Source organism: Sitophilus oryzae, unplaced genomic scaffold (assembly GCF_002938485.1).
Source record: "Sitophilus oryzae breed Bouriz unplaced genomic scaffold, Soryzae_2.0 scaffold_1621_pilon_pilon, whole genome shotgun sequence".
In the NCBI taxonomy this organism is placed as follows: Eukaryota; Metazoa; Arthropoda; class Insecta; order Coleoptera; family Curculionidae; genus Sitophilus; species Sitophilus oryzae.
The window spans coordinates 1,958,857-1,977,700 of record NW_022146305.1 but is presented as its reverse complement, the minus strand read 5'-3'; the positions used below and the strand labels follow the sequence as shown (position 1 = coordinate 1,977,700).

The following is an 18,844-nucleotide window of genomic DNA, read 5'->3' as shown; positions in this document are numbered from 1 at the left end:
AATTAGTCATTTTTTTCTCACAAAAATTGTCGTAAAAAACTGTTTTATTTTAAATTGTCGCATGTCTATATAGTGTGTTATTTTTAAAAGTACCTTATTTAAGGAAACTAACATGTGATATATTAAAGAACTTAAAATATATACTTTGCCTGTTTTAGCTGTATTAAAAAAATAATTTTATTATGTATTTTTGGAAAAGTTTAATAATTCTAAAAGAAAAAAAAAGAACATACTTATATAATTAATATGAAATTTTGATAGTTTTTTATTTTGAAGAAATGTTGTGATATAGATTTTTACTTTTTACATGTAGATAATGTTTCCTCTGTAAACAAAATTACTTATAGATAAATAAAACACTTTTACACCCTCCTTCTTTGAATTTATTTCGTTTAAGAAAAAGATAAAAAAAAATTATATAATTCATAACCTAAGATGGTGAAGCTTCCTGTTGATATCCTCAAACTTTAGAATCTTCCTGATGAAGAAATCTCCGTATCTGTGAGCAACCTTAGTATCGGCAATGTGAATCATGTCGTTATCGATATAGAAATCCAGCTAAAAATCCAAAAAATAGGGTTAGGTTTACGGGAAAGCCGCCAGTCTCAGAATTTTCACCTCGGATCCGCTCTGGAATTTTCCCTCCAGCCCAGAGGCGCCTTTCGACCACACCACGTTCTTCATTTTGTGCTTGAAGCAGAGCAAATGGATCAGGAGCGTCTGAGTCTCCTTGTCCAAGTCCCACTGGCCGTCGTTGCGGTTGTTCTGAGCCATAAACGTGGCCAGTTTGCTCAGAGGCAGGGTCGTGTACAGTTTCAGGTAGCTCCTGATGGTCGGCAACATCCTTTGTTGCTGCACCTAGATAACCCTTATCTTGTAATACTGATCTACAGGGCGTTACAAATTCGGCTCTCCCAATGGTGAGAGCTGAATTTGAAACACGTACGTACTATTTCTAGTACGTGACATTAGTCTATGGTACAGACGAAAAGTTATTGGTCTTCAAACCAGTTAAAAATATTCAGGTGGCGATCTCTACAAGTAGGAGTCGAATTGATATCAAAATCAAATTTCTCGTGTCAAAAATCTCCCAGATACCAACACTGTTCGGTTTTTATATGATTCAAAATAAAAAATATATAAATTGTAAAATTGGTAATTTTTTAATGGCCATAATGAGTTCTTTCAAAATCATCGAACAACTAAATCATTTCCATAGATCCAGTGACGTACCGTGACTTAATTTGTCAGAAAAATCATATTACAGCTATATGTTTTATTTGGCATAAAAATGTTAACTAATAAGTTAGAATAATTATAATTCTTCCCTAGCTAAGTGGTTTTATCGCTAAATTTAACTAAAGCTAAGTACAACACAAATTTTAAATACGTGGACTATTATAACAACAAATACATCGTAAAAGACTATTTTGGTAGAATTCTGAACGAGAATTCAAGTTAAACTTTTTAGAAAATAATTTAAAGGAAAAATGTTAATTCAGTTAATATTAATTTTTGTATACTGCTCAGATTTATCTGGTCTTCTATCATATATTTTGGAAATTAGAGAATTATCTCAAGATTTTGATGTAAAAATTGGCATTGATAGTGGTGGTGGATCACTTAAAGTTTGTCTGAATGTGCCCCCTGAAAATGATCCTGAATATTTCAAGAAATATAAAAGTGCTGGAATTAATAAACTATTCATAATTGGCTTAGGACCAAAGTTGTCTGAATCTTATGTTAACATTAAAAGCCTCTTTGAGACGTTAGATCTGCAGTCCATTTGTGGAATTTGTTCCTATACTTTTGCCGCTGACTTTAAGCTTATTATGATTCTCCTTGGTCTTCGGTCAAATTCATCCACTCACACTTGCTCATGGTATAATGTAAATGTAAAGGAAATGGAAATTAAAGGATCATTCAGAACTATAAAAAGTATTACAGAAAATACAAATTTATGGCAACAATCTGGAGGAAATATAACAAAAGCCAAAGATTTTAGTAAGCGTTTTTGTTTGAAATATTTTTTTTTTGTATTTTTTAAACTGTTGTTCAATGAACCATATAAAAAAGGGCAATTATTTTTTAGAAAACTGTACCTGTCTTAAAGTATATTTCCCCTCCTGAGCTTCACCTTTTGTTAGGTGTGGTTCAAAAACTATTTGATTGTCTTGAATTATTGGAGAATACCAATGTTGTAACAGAATGGATAAAAAAAGCTGGATTGAAACTAGATCATTATGGAAAATGTAACGGAAATAACGCCAGACAACTTTTAAAGAAAGTGGATATTTTGAAGACGTTATCGCCCGGTAAAGAATCCTATTCAAAATTTTGACAAGCAAAAACCTAAAAATCTTTTTTTTTTTGGAAATAAATATATTGCAGTGTTTTCTGCATTCAATCAAGTAGTTTCGAGTTGTTTTGGTCAAGCACTAAACAAATATTTTGAACATGACATTGAACAATTTAGATTGGAAATACTCAACTTAGGTATTAAGATAACTCCAAAGATTCATGCAATTCTGCATCATGTGCCAGAGTTTATAAAAGCAAATCATAGAGCTCTAGAATTTTACTCGGAACAAGCATCTGAGCAGGTTCATTTTTCCTTTAAATTATTTTCTAAAAAGTTTAACTTGAATCCTCGTTCAGAATGCTACCAAAATAGTCTTTTACGATGTATTTGTTGTTATAACAGTCCACGTATTTAAGATTTGTGTTGTACTTAGCTTTAGTTAAATTTAGCGATAAAACCACTTAGTTAGGAAAGAAATATAATTATTCTAACTTATTAGTTAACATTTTTATGCAAAATAAAACATATAGCTGTAATATGATTTTTTTCACAAATTATTTGTCAGTTTTTGGTCTCAAAATTCAAAGTCACGGTACGTCACTGGATCTATGGAAATGATTTAGTTCGATGAGGCGAATGAGGTGCGCCACCCTGTATATTTCTGGAAATTTTACATCACTAGATATGATTGAAGACGTGCATCGGGAAATGTTTTGCGATTACTATACTTACTTCATCCATAAAAACTTGCGTCTGATGTTGAATCACTTCCTTGGAATAATCGTCGGGAATCGAGTTGGTGGGGGGCGGATAAGGCGACAAAAATTTCGGACAAGCGTACACGAAACTATTTTCGAACTCCTAAAAACCGAAAAAAAAGAATCATTATACAGGGTGCACCAAAAAAAGGTCGAGTTTTGTATTAAATATCCTGAAAAAAAATTTAAACTTTAATATCTTATTGTGTTCTAGGGTGTTTAAACTTTCACCAAAATAACAACATTTTGTTTTTCCCTGTATAAAGTACGTAAGTAATTTAGCTACGAATTGCATAAAAAAATCATCAAAATAGACCAACCAAAACAAAATACGGGGTCGCCTTTATGTACGGAAACGGTCGATTATTCAAATTAGTAAATAAAATAATTGTAAATTTTATAAAACTATATAAAAATATCTATTCATCAATATTTAAATTATGAACCGATTTTTGAAGTAATTTCGTGTGAATCCAAAAATCAGCTTTTTACATCAAGCGCTTTAAGCAGGATCGTGATTAATCAATGACCAGATTTTTCGAAACACCCTGTATACATTTTTAAAAAATCTTAAAATATGTAAAAAAAAACAAAATAAAGCATACGTGTTTAAGCGTTTTTTCGGAAACTTGACCGTTTTTTAAATAAAAAATATTGTAAAATTTGAGGGGTGGTTTCTTTTCCCTTGAAACTGGAATTTCGAAGAATCCCTTCTTATCGAACCTCTACACCCTAGAATCAACCTGTATGCCAAAATTGAGCTTCTTACGTTGAGCGGTTTGAGCAGGATCGTGATTAATCAGTGAGTCAGTCACTTAAGGATTTTATATATTAGTATAGAGATTATAAATTTTGTTTTTTCTTTATTTTTTTGTCGTGGGTCCAATTTTCGGAATCGGGCACTAGTTAGGTTACTAGTTTGCGCACATAGAGCACGCCCACTTATGGCCTCTAAAATTGTGCACAGCGCCTGACCGGCACAGTTATTAGGGAGATATCGGAAAACCGAATAGCGTCATGCAGTATTTACGCGTACCTTATCATGGTTACGATATGCGCGCGAGTCAATTTTTAACTTAATTAACACCCGCTAATAACGTTACCGCCTGACGTAATTTGCGGATCAATTACACCAAGCGCTATTTCTAAATAACGTTTAAAAATTGCTTAAATGGGCATGTGCGGATATCTGACAACCGGGGCCGGCCGGCGAGATCTTTTATTTTAGGTTATGTTTGAATTGTTTTGAATCATTACTTTAGTTTTATTAGGTAATTTGATATTTAAGTAGCTGGGATTAGTTTTAATTAAATAAATATGGCCCAAAATATGGATTCCGCCTCTTCCAATATTAAAGAACCTATAAAGAGGCTTAGGTTTACAGCAGATGACGACTTAGCCCTTCTAAGAGAATTTGTTGCTTGTTGCCCTAAACCTAAACCCACTGTTTTAAAATACCTAGTAAACAAAACAATTTCAAAGTTTTGAATTAAAAGTTAGGTTAAGTTTAAATAGCGGACGCGACGCGAACAGAATTCTTTCCGATCCGATAACTATAAATGAAGAGAGTTAATACCACCTCACGTAAAGGAAATAACGCCTGGCCTTATTAACGTCCATGCACGCTATTCGGTTTAGCGATATCTCTCTATTACGCTGTTTATTGTTATTTTGCGCGAGTTTATTTTTGCGCACAGGAAATTTTACTCGTTTGCACATCGTCATAAAAAACAATTTTCGTACCACGAATTAGGGATAAGATTTTTATCTCTATACATATAGTATACCTAATCTGTGGTATAGATAACTTAAATTTAACTTTTTGCGGATATTTTACCTAATAATAATCGACCGTTTCCATACATAAAAACGACCCTGTATATAATCGACCATCAAAATCCATAAAAGAAATTTAATCGTTTTTTCCAGGTGATAGTACTCGCCTGTAGATCCCCGATCTGCATCTTGTACATCTTCTCGTGGTACGACTTTTCCCGCAGAGTCTGCTGAATACTCTCGTCGATGCACTGCGGATGCAGTACCAGGCATATGGCCAGCAGGTGGTACATCTGATCCGTCTGCTTGTTGATCTGGTCGTGCTGGTACGTTTTCGAAGCGAACAGCTGTTTCGTGCGCTGAATGTAGAGCAGAATACTGGAGAAGGTACGTATCGCGTCGGAGTACCGGCGCATCATCATGTAGGCGAAACCGACGTAGTACGACGTCGATATTTGACAAGCTGGAATATGCGCGTACTGGGATTTCTTGTGCACTTCTATGTTCTCCAGCACTTTGATGGCTTGATAGTAGTCGCCCAAGAGAGAGTGTAGTCTCAACAAACCTAGAAAATGTATCGTTTAAAACCGATTTAGGAAAAAAACCAGGGTTGGAAAAAATCATGACTTTTTTTTTAAAAATTAGATTTTTTTGATTTTGATTCAAAACCAATATACAGAGAAGACCAGGCTACTAGTAACATAGCAAGTTGCCGGACGATTTACGTTTAGCCGTTTTGCGCTCGTACTCGAGATTCACTGCCGGCTAGTCGGCTAGTCAGGCAGTACACAGTTGCAGTTGTGCTTGGACGGGTCGGTCGTGACAGACTAGGAATACGACATGAAGTCACGACAGTGCACCATAGACAAACTAACAAAAGCAAGACTTTTCAAAGGATTGAGGAAGTCGAATTATTGTTTTTGCGCTGGCCAGTTGAGTCAGAAATCATCGCGCAGTCGCACTCGTCAAACCTAACCTAAATAAAAGGAAAAACGTTTTTGCCTTGAACGAACTGTTGAATTCCTGATTTTGCATTTTGTTTGGTTATTACTATTATTTTATTAGCGTACAAAACGAAAACAAATAATTTAATACATTTTACATTTATGAAGAACATAATAATTACTGTGATTATACATATTATTGTGATTACATCGCTAACGTAGACAAAACGAAGGTCCTACAAATTGACTGTAAGTTATAAGAATCTCTATCTTTTTAATCTTTTTATGATTTGAATTTTCGTGCTTTATATTTTATAATAGACTCGAAATGTTAATATTTTTGCAAATTCTTGTGAAAATGTGAAGTTTATGTTTTTGTTTTATATTTGAAAAAGTTGTATATTTTTAAGATGTTTCTTGTTGTTCCTATTATTAATATTATAACATACATAATTATTTTTTTGTACCTTTTGAAGAATGCTTTTATTTCGTTTACCATAACTGTTGTTTTTTTATCATCTTTTTTGTTATTTTAATAAGAGAAATACGTTTTCGTTTATTTAACTTTTGTTTTTATATCTGTTATGTCCAGAAATTATTGTTTATTTTACCGATGGAAATAAATTTATTTGATTTTAATAAACGCTTTTTAAACATCCTTGTCTAAAAGGCTACTACAAAATACACAATCCATAAGTAAACCGTCCTCGTCTAAAAGGCCAGTTGACGCAAGCGCGGTAATAAACTCTTATCAAACTTGTTACCGTTTTGCAGTACAGCGTTGACGCGTCTTGCTTTTGTTAGTTTGTCTATGCAGTGCACCAAAAAAAAAATAAAATATTACTCTAAATAAGAAAAAGTTATAAAAAGTGTTCAAAAAGACCATCTTCTTGTACTAGCCACAAGCCTACGCGGTCGTAAAATCCCCGTCTGACATTGGCTAACATATTAGGGCTAATAGTTTGGAAAGCCTCTCGTATTTTTCCTTGAAGCTCATCCAGATTATGAGCCCTATTATGACCATACACTTTCGATTTTACATAACCCCACAAAAATAAGTCATTGGGAGAAAGATCTGGTGATCTAGCGGGCCACAAAATAGTTCCATGTCCACTAATTAAACGGTTGGGAAAAGTATTGTTCAAATATTCTTGATCGATACGGGCATTGTGGGCAGGACAACCACCTCAGCAATTTGATTACTTGAAAACGTGGGATTTTGATCCGCGGTAGCACAAATGAACACTTGCTTTAACTCCTGTTCTTCATTAATCAACACATCAGGCTTTTTGTGTTTTTGTGGGAACAAGCACTCATGTGTTTCAAAATTATTAATAACTCTTGATACAGTAGGTAAAGATGGAATTGGCCTATTTACAAAAGTTTGTGGAAAAATTGTTTGTATATTCCGATAAGACCTATTTTGGAAATACCATTTTACAATTTGAATTTTCTCACGAACTTCGTAAGCATCCATTATTTTACTTAAAAAATAAATTTTACACGAGAACTGTCGCGAGAATCAATGTATTCGTTTAGGCTATTAAAACACGAATAAATTCAAATTCTGAAACATTCTTATCACATATCTACCTATTTTTATTTTATGGCATTTTTTCGCCTGCTTTTTATCCGGCGGACGGGTATACGCTAATTCGTCCGATTCTGCCTATGTTACTACTAACCTAATAGGACTGCTCATTCAGCCAAAAGTGTCCGCCAGGTGCATGCGAAAACTACTCGCTTTGTGACGTCATTGTAGTCCTTGTCATGGTTATTAGTCCTTATCCGGCAACCAATAATACACACACGTGCATTATTGGTTGCCGAATACAAAACGTTCATTATTTAGTTTATTTATTTAAACACCTTATATGTATGCAGTATAGAAAATTAACTGTATAAATCGTACTAAATACTCGGACACTGCATTTTTAAGAACAGCAGTTCCCAGCATCACCTTTTGCAAGCATTCTTTTTAGAGTACTTCCATATTTTGCTTTAAAATAATTAATAAACAAAATCGTAGGCACTTGGTATGCACTTTGTCACAATCCACAACACAAAATGAACGTATTTATACACTCTATAGCTCTAAAAACTTTAAAGACACCTTTTTCACATTTAAAATTGACAAAATAATTAACTGAAAATTTCTCAGCTGTTATTTTTATAAGTTTACCATAGGCAACTAATAATACACACTATCATGACAAGGCCACGAAGGCTTTGACAAGGACTACAATGACGTCACAACTGTCAGCTGAAGCGCGGGAAGAGGCGAACGTACGTCTTATGAGGAGTTTACCATAGGCAACTAATAATACACACTATCATGACAAGGCCACGAAGGCTTTGACAAGGACTACAATGACGTCACAACTGTCAGCTGAAGCGCGGGAAGAGGCGAACGTACGTCTTATGAGGATGAGCAATCCTATTATTTTACCGTTCTTGGGTTCTGCCTATGTTACTACTACGGTGGTCCGGTCTGTATAAATCGTATTTCCAATTGACTAGAAGTTATCTCCAATTAAAGACCTATCCTAAATGGCTAAATCTTTATAACTCTGCCGGATATCGATAACTTTAACAATTCTACGGTGCGTTTGTCATCTCTCAAAAAACCGCAGCTTTTTATAACTTTTACAGTTATTTTTTTATTTATTATAAAGTTTCAATAAAATTATTTTTTTTTTATTTAAATCGCAAGATTAAAATTAAAAAAATCACCAGATTTAAATCATGCCAACCCTGAAAAAACAAACAAAAATTTACCAACTAAACTGAAGTAGCCCAGCATTTTGTAGAGGGAATGTCGTCCGAACTCCCCCGCCACTGAGTCGGGGTCGCCGCCGCTGGCATACACCTCTAATTGTTGCTTAATGTTACTTTTATCGACTAAAGAGTGAAGAACGTTTAAAACACAAAGCACGTTCCACACCTTATTGTTAGAATTCAACGTGTCCAATTCGGCAGCGGTTTTTTTCTGTAATCTGGCTCTGTATTGTGAAAAAGACTAAAAAAATCGGGTTTATTAAAAATTACCACAGATTTATCAATGACTAAACAATACAAGGACCAAAGGGTCAACTTTATCAGTTATTAGAAAAAAAAAAATTTCTCTTTAAACAGCTACTGTGGACCACGGAAAACATAAATTTTCCTGCGGAAATGCGTAATTTCCGAATTTCTCACTTTAGAATAACTGAAATCTGTTATAAAAAAAATACATTTTGCGTTTTATTTTTGATATTTTTCTGAAATTCTGAGAATCCTGCGGAAATAAGCTGTTTTCATTTTCTAAGGAAATTTATTAGACTTTAGAATAGCTGAAATCAGTTATATAAAATATAAATATATTTTTGCCTTTTAGACGCATTCACGAATCGAGGAAAATAAAAATTTTCCTGCGGAAATAAACTGTATCCATTTTCTGAGGAAATTTAATTGGCTTTAGAATAGCTCAGTTATATAAAAAATAAATATATTTTTGCCTTTTAGAAGCGTTTACAAACTCAGGAAAATAAAAAAGTTCCTATGGAAATGCTTGATTTTCATTTTCCATTTTTGTAAGCATAAATACATAAAAAATTACCTTTTTATCACTTTTGAACCAAAAAAAAAATAATTTAAAAGTGTCTGAAATGCTAACCAATCTAATAATAAATCTAATAATATTTTTACACACACACATTACCACAGTTAATTATTAAAACATAAAAACCACAGCTTAACACCCTCCACAAAGAAAAGCTAACCAAAGCAACCCAAATGCTAACCAATCTAATATTTTTTGCAAAATCACAGTTAAATATTAAAATATAAAAGAAAACTGCATGATCCAATGATTTTTGTTTTTAATCAACCCTATTTACGTAAAACTTTAATAAAAAACAAGAATAAGTGCAACATTCCATGTATTTCAACTATTACTATTCAAATCGTTACCTAATTTTAATAAAATAGCATATCTAAAAAATCAAGTTTAATCAAACCGTTTGGTGTCACCCCATTTGTTTGGCACCAAAAAAATGGCGTCCTATAATTTACGTCACAGATTTTGCGCGTGACGCGTCCTTGTATTCTTTAGCCGTTGATTTTTATACAGATCTTACCTGAAATTGATAGACAAACTCGTCAATAAGCTCCCACAACCATATATCGGGTAGTTCCAAAGGTACTGGTACCTCGGCACTCAAAATATAATTGAACAGATCACAATAATTGTAGAAAGAACCGAATCTTTGCTCTAAATTCGGTCCCCCTTGAATTCTAGCATAGATATGCCGAAAATAGAGTTCTTTATACAAAATCATAAAAACCTGAAAAAGAAAATATTGTCACATTCATAAAATATTCATGTTTTTTTTATCTAAACAGGTGAAAATAATCAATATCTATAAATTATGTAATAAAATCAATACAACTATCCCCATCACAAAGTTACTGTAGACTTAACTATGTATATTTTATTTAAAGAAATATAGAATCTTTGATACAAAATGGATCACTACAAGCAACAGTTTTTAAACAAATCAGAACAGATGAAAGAAAAAATTAGAGAAGAACTAAAGGATAGAGGCGATCAAGTTAAGAACAAACTAACCAATGTGTCTCAAAACGTTAATGATATGAAAGTAACTATTAAAAATGAAGGTAAGATTCCAGTTACACTTACCGGATCATCATCAACTATTGGTTTAACTTCATTATGATCAGGCCACGGCCTTTTTTCAAAGTAATCTTCCGTCAACTTCGGCCAGGAATGCTCGTACAACGATTGCAGTTCAAAAATCAACCCTTCGTTAACATTGTTTCGAAAGTAAACCAAAAAATTTCTTACGGTCTCTGGTATTTTATATTGTTGCCTGTTGAATTCGTCCAAATTCGGATCCCCTGTATGCACCCCGTAATCGTCATAGTCGTTGTAGCCCTACGAATAGAAGAAATTTTCGAAAATATTCTATGAAATAACCTGTCAAAAAGTAGGCTTTGAATTGGCACAAAATGTCATAATTTTTACAAGATAAAATGGTGAATTTACTGCCTAAATTGTATTTTAACTTAATTATGGGCTTGGTTCCTGCAAAACAAGTCGGTATGCCTAGATTTTATTTTAGTTTATATTCCATTTCTATGTTTATTCCGGTCCACATGTACGACGGACATTACTACTGTAAAAACACGTAAAATCGACTTTTCCGATCGATTTTGATCGTGTAATTGGATAAATACCTGTTCGTACTCTTCGTTATACATTTTCTACTGTATTTTATTCAATTATCTTCAGAAAATACGCTAAAATACTTTGAAATTCTTAAAAACCACCTCGAAAAGCTCAACACAAACGTCAAAAATATGTATTTGACATTTGACAGCAATTTTGACAGCTGTTTGTAGTGTTTAATGATCCTACGAACGGAACAAATTTTTTCTTTCGATTTTTTTTTATATTTTAAGTTATTTAGATGAAAGGTCATCGCTAATTGAACTGTCTGACTGATAAGGGATTGTTTATTATATAGCCTATGAGATAAAAAATTATCAATTGAGAAAATAAGAATTAAAATAGTCAATGACAAAAGACTGATGACGAATTATAAAACCACGTAAGTGCAGTAAACATAGCTACAATTAAAGGTTAACCAAATTTTCCTGGAATTTTTTAAATGTTACAAAGTTCTATTGGCAGATTTTGTTTTGTGCGTTAGATAACGCCCGAATTGAACTATGTTTTTCCCATAAACTAGTACAACAAAGAGAGTAAATTTAATTCACGATGCTCGCAGCAGGTTTCGATGGTAAGACTAGCGAAAAACTACTAGTTTTAGATTGTTTTCTCACTTTTCTAGAGTATTCTTTCTGTGTTTTGCAGTGTTACGTAGTTTTCTCAATAACGACGTCCCCTCAAACAAAGTTACAGACTGTCGATCGGATTCTTTTGCTTCCAGAGAGATCCATATGAGAGAGGATGGTCTAGTCCTGTACTTACCTCAAAAAACCTCAAACAGACCTACCTTCGAGATAGTTCTGCACAGACCGACTACGGAAACTCTAGTCCAAACCTTCAGGTAAGCTATTTACCCTTATATTATACAGAGTAAGATGAAAATAAGTTTTCATTTGAAGTTTGTTCCGTGCAAACAACTTGGACGATGCTGAAGTTAAATTTACCATACTACATGACAAGTTGCCGGTATTTATTGAGATTGCAAAGGAGGTAAGAGTTTTTAATTTTATTTAAAGGCTTTTTTAAGAAAATAGTGTGATTTTTTTAGATGTATAACATAAATGGACTCCAGAAAATTTGTGACGTCTTGTCGGAGCATCCCACATGGACTGTGGCCCATCTAGCTGCATATTTTGCTCTCTACGACTCCTTTAACAATCCCAAAGTGAATTGCTTTCTAAACAGTAGCGACAGTGAGAAGGGTATGTCGCCTCTGCAAGTTGCCATCACCACGCACAATCTTAAAACGGTTCAAATGCTAGTAGCGGCGAATTGTTCATTGGAACACTTGGATTGGGACGGGAATTCCGTGTTCCATTATGCGGCCAGTACTACCAAAGATATAATTGCTGTAAATAAATATTTTTATATGATTTTTGATGGTTTTTATAACAGTAGGGATTGATTTTAGGCTCTGGCTCAGGGTTCTCCGCCGAAGTGTTTGAATTCTCGCAACCAAAACGGCCACACGCCTTTGCATATGGCCTGTTTGGCTGATAAGCCTGATTGTGTGAAGGCGTTGCTTATTGCGGGGGCCGATGTAAACAAAACGGCTACAGGGGATGGGGATTATAGCGAGCCAGGATATGTAGGAAATTTTTTGCAGGTTAGTGAACTAAAAACTAATAAATTATTCCTCAATAAAATTAAAAAAAAATCTATATTTATTTATGCTGTTTGTGTTAAAAAATGAATAGAAAATTACCTTCTTATCTACAAAATTACCTTCCAAGCCAACTCCGACGCTTTTTTTTTATTTATCTTAGTGTAATATTAAAAATAAACTTATTCAATATAAAAATATTAAAATTTGAGCAGCATTGTCAATATGTTTTTCTAGTATTACTGGTATTTAATATACAAAAAAAAACATATTTTTTAATATTCTGACAGGATTATCCCAACACCCTGTACCAAAACGACATGAAGCACGGCGGTACCCCGTTACACTGGGCTAATTCACGTCAAGTGATCGATGCCCTCATTGACGTCAACTGCAACATAAACGCCGTGAATTTCGAGCACAAGACAGCTCTGCACGTCATGGTCGAGAGAAACAGGTGACTAAATACCGGCAACATCTCGTCGTGACGTCACCTTAAAAGGCGGAGCTTAACGGCCCACTAACGTGACGTCATAAAGAATATAACCAACTTTTTTCCTTTTTTTTTGCTTAGATTGAGTTGCGCAGTTGCTCTCTTAAGTAGACAGGCCAAATCTAACCTCCCCGATAAAGATGGTAACAGACCGATACATCTAGCTGTAAAATGCGGGTTTATTTCGATTTTGCAAGCTCTGATCGTGTTTGGGGCTGATTTGGACGTGCTGAACTACGCGGGGGAATCACCCAGGCACATGATTACTAAAGGTACGATTTTCTTTTTTTTTTTTCTTTAAATTAAATTAATTTAATTTCGAATTTTTAGATCAGGAAAATAAGATTTTGTACTACCTTCACGCCGTGGGAGCTAGGAGGTGTCCTCCGGGTACTGAAGGATGTACCGAGGGTTGCGTCCACGACGGTACCTTTGATGGAATTCCACCACCTAAGGTGAGTTTTTAAAAAAATATATATTTAGCAGTTTATAGTTGTAGCTCTGTTTTCAAGCATTTCTGTATGCACTATATCGCATTTTCTCTAGGTTATTGGTCCAACAAACAGAGACGTGCTCAATCAGATGCTGGCAGTGGCCGGTATGGAGATAGCGGCCAAAAAGCACAAGAAAAACGATTTTCCAAAAAAAGGTCGACTGTTATGCTTGGACGGAGGTGGAATCAGAGGACTGGTATTGGTCCAGATGCTGCTGGAATTGGAGTCGGTGTTCCAGAGGCCGATAAATTTCTGTTTCGACTGGGTTGCTGGAACGAGTACCGGAGGCATCTTAGCTCTGGGTGAGTACCGCAACGTCAATGTCTTTTATGTTGGCTACAATATACCTGTTAAATTATGGGTCTATTTATTTTTATGGTCTATGATACATTTTTTTTAATAATATATTAGATTTTTTAGACTTCTAATATTTCTAGACTTTTTCTGTCATTTTATTATGTGGTGTGCCAAAAAAATTAGCCTATAGATACAGTTGTACCTGACGTTACTTGGAAACCGTTTTAAAGTCGTCCTTTCTCTGAGACGGAAACAAACAAGGACATATTTGCCCTGGTGTGACGCCATCAAGTTTTATGCTGGCTACAAAATTCCGATTAAATTACTTCTCTATTTATTTTTATGGTCTATGGTACAAAAATGTTTTTTTATAATAATGTAGAAATTTTATTTTACAATCGTATATTTTCTCTACTATAGATACAGTTCTTTCAAACTTAACGTTGAAACAAACATAAAATCATTATGTCTCTTAAAGGGACCAACGATTTAACAAGGAATTATGTTTGCCCTGGCGTGACGTTATTATAATAGATGTTGGCTACAGGATACCATTCAAATTCGCGTCTCTATGTATTATTTATGGTCAATAGTTTCGAACATAGTAAGCGTTATTTTTTTGCAATTTTTCATTTTTTTTTTCCTAATTTTTACAGGTATAGCTTCTGGAAAAACGATGAAAGAGTGCCAGTGCTTGTATTTTAGACTGAAGGAACAGACTTTTGTGGGTAGTCGGCCTTACTGTAGCGAAAACTTGGAGAATGTCATGAAGGAAACTTTTGGTTCTGAAACTGTGATGTCCGATATCAAACATCCCAAAGTAAGTACTTAAACATTAGGAAAATAATACTGAAATACACACACCGGAAAAGTCTAGGGATATTACAATTTTATCCAGCCATCGTCAGTAATTTTATTATTTGCATTTCTGATATAATAAAATTAAAATAAACAAATAGTTTACAGGACGTATTGGAAATAAAAATGCGAAATTTACCGAATTTTTCAAATTTACCTTGATTTTTAATGAACTCAAAAAAATGCACACATTTTTTTTTTATTCTAAACTGTGAATTAAAAAAAAAGATAAAAACCATTTTTACTTAATAAAGGGTATGGCCTCCTCTACTGTTCATTACAGCCCTACATCATCTCTCCATGCTCCTGATCAGGTTGTCGATCTCTTCTTGAGGTACAGCCTGCCACGCTGCATTCACGGCCCGAACCAGATCCCTAAGAGTTTCACGAGGCATACCCATTCTCAAAATTCTTCTTTGGACCGCGTCCCATACGTGCTCGATGGGGTTGAGGTCAGGAGATTGTGCCGGCCAGGGTAAGATGTTTAATTGATGAGCATTGATAAACCCACTTACCACTCTGGCTGTATGAGGCCGTGCATTGTCATGCATGAGAATGAAGTTTCTCCCAAAATCATTGGCATATGGTAACACGACAGGCTCAAGAATTAAATCACGATATTCATGTTAGAAACCTTTCATGAAAAACGAGATCGGTTTTTCGGCCTAACTGGGCTCCTCCCCAGACCATAACTGTTCCACCTTGATAAGGGTGCACTTCCTGAACATGATCCAACCGAATAAGATTTCTCGGTTCTCTCCATACCCTAAGCCTTCTCGAATCCGGATGAATTCCAAAGCGTGACTCATCCGTAAAGAGAACATTGGCCCATTGTTCATTCGACCACTGAACATGATCTTAAGCCCACAAATATCGTACCTCTCGATTTCATCTCGTTAAGGGTTGAGCTCTCCAGGAACGTCTGCTTCTTAAGTTGACCTCTCTTAATCTATTGCGAACAGTGTCAGGACTAACGGTTACATTATGTGTTTCCTGGAGAATTAAACTAAGCTCTGGTGCTGTAAGAGTCGGTCGGCGTCGAGCATTTAATTGTAAAAAATGATCTTGCTGAGGGGTAGCAATGCGATATCGCCCTGTGTGCCTTTCAGCAAAATCACCACTTTCACGGTAGCGTGCACTTAATCGCGATATTACGCTTTGCGTTGTATTTAATGCTCTAGCTACGTCGATTTGGCGCATTCCAGCTTCGACCATACCCATGGCCCTTAGCATTTCGTCTCTGTTAAGATGTCTACGCTCCATAAAGTCGTTTAATACTAAACAGAGTTATTTGAATGAATTCTGGCCAGTTATCATAAAAACATAGCCAGTACAGGTTAAATTCGAACAACTGATGCTAGGTGCTTTTTATACATTTGACAAAAAATGCACAAACACTTCTGCAAATATCCCAAATTTAGAAATAACTAGTGTGACTACTTCGTTTCAATCGAAGTAGAAAGAATCGGCCTACAAATATATGGTTGTTTATTCAAAACATTTATTTTTAACTTTAATAAAATGATATCCCTAGATTTTTCCGGTGTGTGTATGTTGTTATTTTATTAATAAATGTGTGTTTTTTGTAAATTCTTATAGAATTAGTTGTTTTTTTTACTGTTTTCTTATAGGTAATGATAACTGGTCTGCTAGCTGACAGAAAACCGGCAGAATTGCACTTGTTTAGAAACTATACGAGTCCCAACAATATTTTGGGGGTGAAACACGATTCCCCCTACGAATTACCCCCTCCACCCGAAGAGCAGCACGTGTGGCAAGTGGCACGTGCCACGGGTGCCGCTCCAACGTATTACAGGTACATTTTTTAAACGTATCTTTATTTAAAATATTATTTTAATTAAATTTTTAGAGCTGTTTCTTTTTTGTTCATTTTTTTAAGGAAATATTTTTTTTTTTTCGAAAAAGTAGATTTTTAGCTCTTCATAAAAAGTTTTTTACATATATATCAGGCTATATGTTTCTTTTGGTGTATTTAGAATGTTCCAAAGATACTTAGACGGTGGTCTGATAGCCAACAACCCTACATTAGACGCCTTAACCGAAATTCACGAGCATTGTCTCGCTTTGAAAGCCAGAAATAGGGAAGAAGAAGCATGTCCAATCTCTGTGGTCATTAGTCTAGGAACAGGTAAAAAATCTGTCCTTTAATGTAAAATTTTCTGTACGCCCTGTATATATCCGTTTTTTTTTTCAGGTGTCATTCCGGTGACAGAACTGAAAGCTGTCGACGTATACAGGCCGGAAAGTATTTGGGACACCACGAAAGTATTTTTGGGACTGCAAAATTTGGGCACTCTGCTCGTTGATCAGGTAGGAATTGATTATGTTTCTATTTAATTTACTTGGATTTTCGTCAGAGCACGAGCAAAAATTACGGGAAAAAAATCAGGGATGGGTGCGTAAAAAACTAATGTAAAAAATATTTTTTTACGCGTAAAAAAGTAGGTTTTTTTACGTTGTTAGAAAACGTAATAAATCTACGTCCGCAGGTTCATTGAACGGATTTACGCTTGTCTTTCTTTTTTTTATAACGTTTTGGTGTAAAATACGTGTAAAAAATGTAAATAACCCGTAAAAAAGTATAAAAACATAATAAATTACAGATGAACTTTTTTGTTGACGTCCATTTTCCAGTGTTGTGTATAATCGAAAAAAAAACCGCGTCCAGTTGGCTGGGAAGTGACGATCAATGACATTTCCCATATAAATTTACATATAAAACGACAGCGACCTTCATTTCATAGCCATCGCTGACGCCGTTTTTTTTTTTTTGATCGTACGGTATAAATTATCAGTAAAGACCGCAAAAAGTTATGAAATAAATTATTAAAATATTTTTGAACGACGATCATTGACAGTTAATCCTAACCTATGAATGCTTTTCCAATCTGTGGATGGAAAATACTTCTGTGGAAGTTTTTTACACGTAAAAAACTAGTTATTTTAATTTACAACAGTTTAAAACATGCTTCATCTCTTTATTTTACTTTCATTTTTATAATGTAATGTAAATGTATTCTATATGATATTAAGAGATAAAAAAGGTGTCTTGAACAATATCCCGTAGTGAAAAAAATAACTATTAACACTCTCAAGGGAATCAAAATTTATAAGGTATTTTCCGCTGACCGAGAACTATGAAATTCGGCCAGCAATACCGTCTTCTATACTACAAGTATAGGGAAAATCTGAAAACTGTACATTTCTAATTAAATCATAAAAAATATATATATAGAGAGAGAGTAACCCACAATGGGACTCGCACGTTTTTTTTTTAACAAAAACTTCTCCCAAACAGGCCACTGCGAGCGACGGCAGGGTCGTGGACCGAGCCCGGGCCTGGTGCTCCTCCGTGGGAGTCCCCTATTTCCGCTTCTCCCCCCAAATGTCCGAGGAAATCGCCATGGACGAGAAAAGCGACGAAAAACTGTGCAACATGCTGTGGGAAACCAAGGCCTACATGCACGAGAACACCACCCTGATGAGAGAGCTAGCGGACCTACTGCATCGCGGCTAGGTCTCGAAAAAGACAATCGTTTTTTTTCAACCCTGTAAACGTACTGTACGATATATATTAAGAGATAAAAAAGACGTCTTGAAAAATACGCAGTTTTGAAAAAAAAATTGCGTCGTGGTAGGCGAAGACGTAATATTTATTTCGACGCATACCGTGACGTCGTTTTTTTTTTACTATCTGTCTTTCTCTGGTATATTTTTTTGCGTGTGTCAAAGCTAAATACTTAATACATTCCTTCGGAGATTTCGTGAAAAAAAAACGTGTATGTGTCATAGGAAAATTCTAGTCATATAAAAAGATTAAGAAATGTGTAACAACACCCGGTATTTTTGATTAATGTTTTGTTTGCAAATAAAAATTATGAAATTGGGATTAAAAATTATATAATAAACTTAGAGAAATTTATAACACAAATGAAATTTTAAAAAAATGTTGTTTTTTGAAAAAATGATAGTTATATTAATTGTGTTAGAACTTTTTAAGATTTTAATTTAGTTGATTACTTTTCCTCAATTTTTTTTTCATTAGTTTTGTTATAAAGATTTATT

The 18,844-nt window shown here is 34.5% G+C and overlaps 2 protein-coding genes across 3 annotated transcripts; one reads left to right on the top strand and one right to left on the bottom strand.

The window, feature by feature from the left end:
- Nucleotides 1-365: 365 nt before the first annotated feature.
- Nucleotides 366-11,400, bottom strand: LOC115880330 (eukaryotic translation initiation factor 3 subunit L). The gene is made up of 8 exons (XM_030897533.1): nucleotides 11,019-11,400; nucleotides 10,462-10,716; nucleotides 9,899-10,105; nucleotides 8,559-8,799; nucleotides 5,004-5,401; nucleotides 3,035-3,163; nucleotides 619-858; nucleotides 366-558 (listed from the first exon to the last, which is right to left on the bottom strand). The coding sequence occupies exons 1-8, from the start codon at nucleotides 11,040-11,042 to the stop codon at nucleotides 424-426; spliced, it is 1,629 nt and encodes a 542-aa protein (XP_030753393.1). The 5' UTR covers nucleotides 11,043-11,400; the 3' UTR covers nucleotides 366-423.
- Nucleotides 10,765-18,723, top strand: LOC115880313 (85/88 kDa calcium-independent phospholipase A2). 2 transcript variants are annotated; one of them, XM_030897504.1, is made up of 14 exons: nucleotides 10,765-10,881; nucleotides 11,659-11,854; nucleotides 11,913-12,003; nucleotides 12,062-12,364; nucleotides 12,425-12,619; nucleotides 12,907-13,073; nucleotides 13,191-13,381; nucleotides 13,440-13,564; nucleotides 13,656-13,905; nucleotides 14,557-14,720; nucleotides 16,390-16,574; nucleotides 16,756-16,907; nucleotides 16,974-17,089; nucleotides 18,078-18,723. In XM_030897504.1, the coding sequence occupies exons 1-14, from the start codon at nucleotides 10,815-10,817 to the stop codon at nucleotides 18,294-18,296; spliced, it is 2,421 nt and encodes an 806-aa protein (XP_030753364.1). In that variant the 5' UTR covers nucleotides 10,765-10,814; the 3' UTR covers nucleotides 18,297-18,723. The 2 variants fall into 2 exon arrangements, with proteins under 2 accessions (XP_030753364.1, XP_030753365.1); XM_030897505.1 differs by lacking the exon at nucleotides 10,765-10,881 and adding an exon at nucleotides 11,327-11,584 and having other exon boundaries at nucleotides 18,078-18,722.
- The last annotated feature ends 121 nt before the right edge of the window (nucleotides 18,724-18,844 follow it).

Coding starts and splice junctions, on each gene's coding strand:
- LOC115880330 (XM_030897533.1), bottom strand. CDS start 11,042: ATGTATAACGAAGAGTACGAACAG. Junction 5,402..8,558: donor GGGCTACTTCAGTTTAGTTG/GTAAATTTTTGT, acceptor TACATTTTCTAG/GTTTGTTGAGACTACACTCT. Junction 3,164..5,003: donor TGCAGATCGGGGATCTACAG/GCGAGTACTATC, acceptor TTCGGTTTTTAG/GAGTTCGAAAATAGTTTCGT.
- LOC115880313 (XM_030897504.1), top strand. CDS start 10,815: ATGGTGAATTTACTGCCTAAATTGTATTTTAACTTAATTATGGGCTTG. Junction 12,004..12,061: donor TTATTGAGATTGCAAAGGAG/GTAAGAGTTTTT, acceptor TGATTTTTTTAG/ATGTATAACATAAATGGACT. Junction 12,620..12,906: donor ATGTAGGAAATTTTTTGCAG/GTTAGTGAACTA, acceptor ATATTCTGACAG/GATTATCCCAACACCCTGTA.